This window comes from Poecilia reticulata, linkage group LG13 (genome assembly GCF_000633615.1).
Source record: "Poecilia reticulata strain Guanapo linkage group LG13, Guppy_female_1.0+MT, whole genome shotgun sequence".
Classification (NCBI taxonomy): Eukaryota; Metazoa; Chordata; class Actinopteri; order Cyprinodontiformes; family Poeciliidae; genus Poecilia; species Poecilia reticulata.
This window is the reverse complement of record NC_024343.1, coordinates 8349322-8357335: the sequence shown is the minus strand read 5'-3', so window position 1 is coordinate 8357335 and position 8014 is coordinate 8349322. Positions and strand designations below refer to the sequence as shown.

At 40.7% G+C, this 8014-nt stretch overlaps 1 protein-coding gene across 4 annotated transcripts in view; it reads right to left on the bottom strand.

Moving 5' to 3' along the window:
- Positions 1 to 8014, bottom strand: part of tpst1 (tyrosylprotein sulfotransferase 1) — a 69339-nt gene that overhangs the window by 21342 nt on the left and 39983 nt on the right. For all 4 annotated transcript variants that reach the window (XM_017308194.1, XM_008425226.2, XM_008425227.2 and 1 more), the window contains exon 3: positions 4280 to 4478. In XM_017308194.1, coding sequence (XP_017163683.1) covers positions 4280 to 4478 — 199 coding nt within the window. The remainder of the gene's footprint in view (positions 1 to 4279; positions 4479 to 8014) is intronic.

Genomic DNA, 8014 nt, shown 5'->3' with positions numbered 1-8014 from the left:
CATCATAGGGGTCTTCGGGCTGCGCTTTGTCTGGTTCCTCACCTAGGACCTGTCTGCCTTGGGTGACCCTACCAGGGGCATAAAGCCCCAGACAGCATAGCTCCTAGGATCATTGGGACACTCAAACCCCTCCACCACAATAAGGTGGCAGCCCAAGGAGACGCCTGCCACCTTATTTTTTTCAAACAGGCCCAATTTTCAAACATGGTTCTAAATATTCTGCTATTAGAGCAGAATAATTTAGTCCAGGTTTGAAGAGTCTAGGTGTTGCAGTTTTGGAATTAAAGCAGATCTTGTGTGATTGAGACCGAAAAAAAGGGGCACAAATTGCCCTTTTTTGAAGTTTCACAAATCAGATAAAAGTTTCACAAATCCCAAACATGGTTATAAATATTCAGCTATTAGAACAGAATAATCCAGTCCAGATTTGAAGTGTCTAGGTGTAGTAGTTTTTAAATCAGAGCAGCTCTAGTGTGATCCAGATGCAAAAAAGTGGTAAGATTGAACTTTATTAAGTTATAGCATCGGAGTAATTATGCAGAACAGGGAGGAGATCGATTTTTTTTTTTTTTTAGAGATTATCCGTCTCATGTTAGGACAGCGAAAGTTTTATTACGTATGTAAAATGTATTTTTTTTTTAAGTTAGATGCTGCAGCTTTAAGCAGAGGTTCGGTGTGAGAGTTCACTACCAGGTGGAGCAGAAGCGGCGCTCCATCTGTGAAATATTACTACCTGTAGCGCGTAGCAGCGGTTCAACAGCGWGAGCAGAACCAGCGTCTTACATCGCAGTTCGAAGACTTAAATAATTTTGCGGGTTATTTGTTTAGCTTTCTGACCGTCATGCTAATAATCCGGGTGAGTGTTTGTAGCTGTGCGCTGCTTTACCTGCTATCTGATCCTCCGTGTGTCTTTTTTACTGCAGTGAGCCTCGATRTAGYCAAACTYCGTMAAGTATGCCATTGTTTTTATGTCGTATTAGCTTCGTTGTGTTGATGCATTTTGACGTGCTTCACCCCACGTGGTTCAATTTTCCGTCGCAACACGCAAACGTCCCCATTCACTAAATTGGGTTATAGTTCAACATCGCTTAGGATTTGTTGCTGCGCGTTTGCGCAGTGTTAAGCAAAGAGGAGATCAGCTGCATAGGCAGGCTGCGAAATGAGATGCAGGTAATCGGTATCGGCAACAAGAGCCAATGATCGCCGATCACCGATCATGCACTTTTTCATGAAAATCAGCCCGATTATGATCGGTGACCGATCGACACACCTCTACTAAAAAACACTTGACCCATTTTAAAGTGTAGAAACTGAAACTGCCACTAAAACCAGTGTTTTTAAAATCCCCTGATGTGGGTGCTTAAGGTCAAGAATTTCCCCTGTTTAGCTTATTGATTTATTTCTCTGAAGAGTAATGGAACAACATGACCCTGGACTGGCTCTGTAGCTGTGAACAATGAAACCGGCTCACACAGAACAGACTTTAGCAGAATTCCTGAACTCAACAATATAAAGTTCCAGCGCTCGCTGAACAGAGGATAAACACAGACTTCAAGGTTCACACACTGGGCATCGGCTTTTATTGAGGTGATATCCTTGAGAACTAAGACATCTTGTCTGTCATGTTTGCTGGGGAAAATTAGTATTTAATGTGGAACATAAAAAACTCCTTGGCTACACAGACAGGAGGACTAAATCCAGATATCTGGAGAGAGTTCTGGAGTTCCTGCCTGGGAGCAAAGAAAATCAGCCAAAAATGTTTGGACAGTGCTCCAGTGGGGGAGAGGTAAAACTATGAAAAACAGTCACTGGAAAGACACTGTAGCAGTGAAACTCTGAGTTTCACTTCTTACAGAGCTGATTATCAAAAGTCTCTTAAAGGAACAGAGTCCTGCATTTTTCACATTTCCAGTCTATGCAGTGGCTCTAATTCTGCACCCTTTTGCTAGTAAGACTTTACTGACTGGTGTTGCACTCAATGGAAACAGCAGTCTGTTTTCTTAAAGCTGCAATATGTAACTTTTATAAAAACTATGCTTTTTTTTTTTTTTTTACATATTTGTTACAACTGTCAATGTGAAAACATAGCTCAGTCAGAAACAACCAATCACAAACAGGGAGAGGGTCTTGGCACTGTCAACCAATCCCCCTCATCTCTGCTTCACTACAACTAGTTCCCTACACTAGAGCCTACGGTAAATGTTAAGGCTAGTTAGCATGGCCACAGATAACATCAGGTAAACAGTTCTTCTGTTTACAACAACGACAATTTGCTTCTGCACCATTAGCTTAATGAGCAGCACATACATGAGCCTGACTGACAGAGCAAAGACCCTACCTCTGGCTGTGACTGGATGTGTTTGACCAAGCGGTATATGTCTGCAGATAGTAGTAGGATTACAGAGAAAAGGCAGAGGAGCTTGATTGTTTTTACAGATTATCAAGTTATAGTGACATGATGTCAAATTTAGGTTCAGACAAGGTTAGAGATCAACTGGAAGATTTGTGTTGTCTTCCTCTTCCCCACAGAAAGACAGAGGTCACTAAAAGTTCACTTAGTTCAAATGTATCAGTGTCTGAGTGAACAGCGTAAAGGGAGAGTGATTCATTCATTCACTTTCTGAAGATTGACAACTTTCAGAGGAACATTCTCTTGAAATAGAAGGCTGACAGTTATTTATTTATTTTTAAGCCAACGTTACGGTTTCAGGAAAAAGAAATGCCTAATTGAGTCGGGTAATACGCAGCATGAGTCATAAACCACCAAACAGCAGCTTTCATTTCCATTCCAATTTACACTGCTTTACAGCTAAAAGACCGACTGCTCAAACAAGGATCCAACATCTTTCCACCAAACCCCAACAGCTTCGGAGCAGATGTGTGGTTCACCAGCCCAGCTGAGGTACTTCTGAACACTGTCTTAAATTGCAACTAACCCTGCTCTGAAAGCTAAACTCGCTCAGTTAAATGTTGAAAAATTGCATTAAAGTGGGCGGAGCCTAGAGACAACCAAGTTTGGGGATGAGTGGAGGGGGTGAATGTGTCTGTGATCAGGATGAAAAAAGTACAGTGCTTTCTTGCTGTATTTATTGATTTTTCAGACACCTCTAGTGACTTTTTTCAAAACTACTGATAAATCTAACGATTCTTATTCTGTGCTGATGTAGACTTTTATGGTGACAGCACTCTGCAGCTTCGTTGCAGGCAGCCTGTTTGTCCTCAGAGAGCAGCGAGAGCAGCCATTAGCTTCTGCTTCCTCAGCACTACAGTCCGTCTGACATCAGTTCAACACCATACCTTCACCAATAGTTAGAGCAGAGCAGACCCATTCCACTCTGTGTCCACATTACAAATAAATCACACATTTCTAAAGCTGAATAACACTATCGATCAATGCTCACCAGACGCCATGACAACGCTCGCTACTCCAACTCCTGACCACCAGGAAGGGGACAGGAGGGGAAGCAGAGCTGTGCTTCTTTTATCTCAAAATGCAGGTTTGTGACAAAGTAGTACCAAGCCAAACTGCTACAGCCAAGAGGAGAATTCAACAGTTTGAATAAAGAGGTCAATCATGAGATGGTTTAAGGCAAACTAATTGGACAAAACTTAAGGGTCAAAATTTGCACAGAAACATAAATATAGAACCCTCATCAACCTATTAAGACAGTTTGCTTTGGATTTTTTATTTTTACCAATGCACTCTTCAAGTTGTTGTATTTCAGAGAGAAATATCAGATTTCTCAGTGCCTATCCTCTTGTTTTACACCTTGTATCTTCTTCTGACTTTAAATTCAGATCAACTTCCAGATTGAAATAAAAATTAGTTTTTGAAAATATTTTTCTGTCATTTGTTATTTCTTTTTAAGAAAGAAAAATAATTGTTAAAAATCTAAGTAAAACTGGTTAGCAGATTTGGTATGAAAAACATATTATTAGGCTATATCACACAGCCCTAGGTGGTATGCTCAATGTAATAAATAATAGCACATTGCCTCTCCTAATACAATGGTCACTCATGGCAGAAAGGCTAAGAAATTAAATTTAAAAGCTTTTCTTATGAATAAATTCAACAGGACAACAATTGGATAGACAGAAAAAGTTTTACAAAACCTGAGAATACAACTTGTCTACAGTATTCTTATTGCTGCTTTGCTAAATGGTACCTTAAAAATATTCTGTAAAATTTAATTTTAGTGAACTATTTAATCTGTCTTACTTTTGTAAAACAGATTAAATTGACAGTAAATTATTCTCAAAGCAACAGTTTAGCACTCACCCTCCTGGTGTTGTCCAATACTCTGGGGTCTGGCTGCCCGTAGTTGGGGGGGTTGGCGTGCGGGTCATAGCCCAGTCTGGAAAGCATGGGAGCGATGACAGCCATGTCCCTCACCACATCAGGTGGGATCTTTCCCACCCATTTAGACAAGGCTTCCACGTTTACTGGCTTAATGACTTGGTCTGTGGACCTCTCCACCCTAAAACAAAAAATACTAATTTTACTTGAGAATCACAGACTTTATTCTGAGGTTATCTGGCAGTAAATATGTAGTGTGTAGTAAAAGTAGCATGTTTGTTTTATTAGATTTTTTTTTTTTGCTTTGTAGCAGCAACAAAGGAAATCCTAGACTGGACACAAACAGATTTAGTACCACTGAACATCAAAACTTTAAAACTCAAAAAAGGCAAAAGACAGATCCAGCAGAGGAAAAGCTTTGAAAATCTTTAATGTCAGTGAAAAAAACATGGCTTTACTTTTTATCTCCAACTTCGAAAACAAATACCTGCTGAGGCCCAAATCTGCAAGTCTACAGTTACAAGATAATGCTTGTAGGGAAGTTTAAGTTCAAGTTTATTTATATAAACACATTTCAGCAACAAGGTAGTTCAAAGTGCCTTACATCATAAAAACACAAAAATACAAAGTCATAGAACAATACATAGTCAACAATTAAAACATTACATTTTGTCAACTGCCGTCATTACACATCAGAATGTTGATTAAAGTTTTATTAATGATGTTTCAAAAGAAACTCTAAACAGGTGGGCTTTTAGTCTAGATTTAAAGGCACTCAATGTTTTCTGGAAGTTTGTTCCAGATTTGTGGTGCATAGAACCTGAATGCCACTTCTCCATGTTTGGTTCTGGGGATTCAAAGCAAACCAGAACCAGAAGACCTGAGAGGTCTGGAAGGTTGATACCAGCAGCAGATCTTTAATGTATTGTGGTGTTAGTTTATAAGCCATTCAGTGGTTTATAAACTAACAACAGTTTTTTAAAGTCTCTTCTCTGAGCTCCAGGGAGCCCGAGGAAGGACTTTAGAACTGGGGTGATGCGCTCTATCTACCTGGTTTAAGTGAGAACGCGAGCAGCAAAGTTCTGGATGAACTGCAGCTGTCTGATTTTTTAGGCAGGCCTGTGAAGACACTATTGCAGGAATGTGCGATATATATGGCATACGGTAAAAACGATAGAAATTTGGCTTACGATGGAGATCTGCAGTCTACTAGCTAAATGTGATAATGCTTGTTGATGATGTAACCGATCGGCATCTATGCAGAACAAGCGGGAAGTACCATGGCCAAGTTCGTAAGGGAAGAGCTAGTTAAAAAGATAGGTGGAAAAACTTAAATTATCTGGACCTGGTTCAGGGTTAACTAGGTCCATGCTCAAGCTTAACCAGCGCTCTGGAGGACCGCAGCAAATATCAGTCAGTAGTAGTCACAGTCACCATCAGTACAGTCAGACAGAAGGGAATCGAGGGTTAAATGCGCACATGGGATGGGTGCAAAACCCCTGCTGGGATGCACATTGGGTAAAGCTCACTTGGTCCAAAGGATCCTGTTTCTTACCCCACCCGTCGACATAGAGCAATGCTCAGGAGGAGCACGGCAAATGTTACGGTCGGACAGCGAGGAAGTGCTTCAGTCAATTTAATAAATGAACTTTCACTTTGACCAGCCATTTATAGTGTTTGTGTCCATGTTAGTGATGGGATTTGGCTCCTTCCGTCAAACATAAAAACACAAATGACAGCTGTGCCACCAAAATGCGCTCCACCATCCATTTATTTTGACCGGGATGGTGGTAAATTTATTTTCTTGTTCATCCGTAAAGTTACTCTGACGCCAAGCATCAACTACAGCACACGAGCCCGCTGTGTTTAGTCTATCTGCTCACCTGTGTAAATACAAGTGCAGCGCTCTTCTTGTTTGCTTTGAACTGGCCACCAGTCAGCAGCTCGGGGAGGAGAAAGGCTGCCGAGCTGCATCGCACCAGTCATTTTAAGGATGCTTATTGGTCTCCCAAAAAAACAAAAATCCAGACATTATCATCACTCAATAAAATCCCCTCAGAACGAACTTAAAAATTGGATGTTACAACTGGTCAGTAATTTAATTTTAGATAATTGCCACTGTTAAAATTAGCTTGCTATAATTTAACAAACCATGGCTTCTATATTTTATTAAATATTTCATCCTATTTGATGATTGTTATGAATACCACGATGTTCTAGAAACGAGGCAATTCATCCAGGTTTTGTCATTTAATGAAGGTTTAAATATTACAGTGGCTACAGTGAGCCTCAGCAAAGGAAAAAATAACTGAGAAACCAGTGTAAAAACTTTAAACCACTTATATTCCACTTTTCCTCCTCACTCTGGGTCAGCTGCTGCCATGGCAACTGACAGCATCTCCACTAATCCAAAGAGCAGGGAGTAATATATTGACCAGAATGCCCTGCGCTATAGTTAGCTTCCTACTTTTGGAGCAGTCTCCGGTCTGCTTGCATTCACACTGCATCCAAACTGCACCTTCAACCGAACTGAGACCGAGGTTTTTAGGTGGATCAGGGTTCACTTTTTTGAAGTTCGATTGCACATTCACAGTGTTCCTTTAGTTCTGTAAATCCAAACAGTTATTGATCCCTCACAGGCTGAAACTAGTTAGATCAAGTTGCTCTCCTCCCCTCTGCTCCTGTGTTTCCTGGTTGGCTCTATACTTCAATACAGCAATTCACTTTCCTCTAATTCATTTACTTTGCAATTGAATCTTTACACTGTATGGGTTATAGTCTCCTGCATGATTAATAGAGGGAGTTGGTTTTGTCATCTCAGGAGAATGGTGTAGATGCATTCTGAGAGGTAGGCTGCGATCCAAACATTCACTCTCCAATAAATGGAGAGAGAATCACTTTAGGTAAGTCCATCAAGGCCCAAGAGGCTCCTGAGCAGAGCTTATCCATGCTGTTAGTTGCAGACAGCCTTCCATGCAGAGCAGCAAAACATCTGTACCACTCAGAGAACTGTTGTATAAAATGGAATCATGAGATTAATCATTCAAATTGCGTTGAAAATGTAGAAAACATCTTTGTCATTGCCCAAATTCAGCTTTTTGCATTTTGAAGCAAAAGGAATGTCTCCACTCTGATAGCTAGAGATAGTAACTGTGAAGAAACAAAAATGCTCAAAAGAAGAAGTTGCGCAGTGGTCAACAATGGCTTTACGATCAGAACATTTTTGCCATACAATGGCGTTCTGGAACATGAACAGATATGGAACAGGCTAAATACAGCCTGCAACACAAACCTCATGAATTGTAATGGAGGCGCTATTAGAGTGCCTCCAAAAATTTCCTCTGTTGTTGATAGTTCTCCCAACTATAGGAACACCTATAGTTCATGTTTTTCACCTGTCCCACAAATCTTAGAGACAGAGATGTCTGAGCCTGACAGGCAATAGGTTAAGTAAACATATCCTGCAGCATAGCTAATTAAGGACAAGCGTAATGAGAAAAATCCATGGGATAGCCATGACAGGTAGGTAATGGCCATACATAAGAGCAGGGGCGGATCTAGCGGGGTGGCAGTTGCCACCCCAAACGAGAGCCTCGCCACCCCTGTTGTCACCCCAGCTAGCGACAATGAATTCAATAAATAGTTATGGCAAATCGGACATTAAGCGCATGAAACTCTTTTTTCCCCGACAACATTGAATGCAACACAATGTAACCT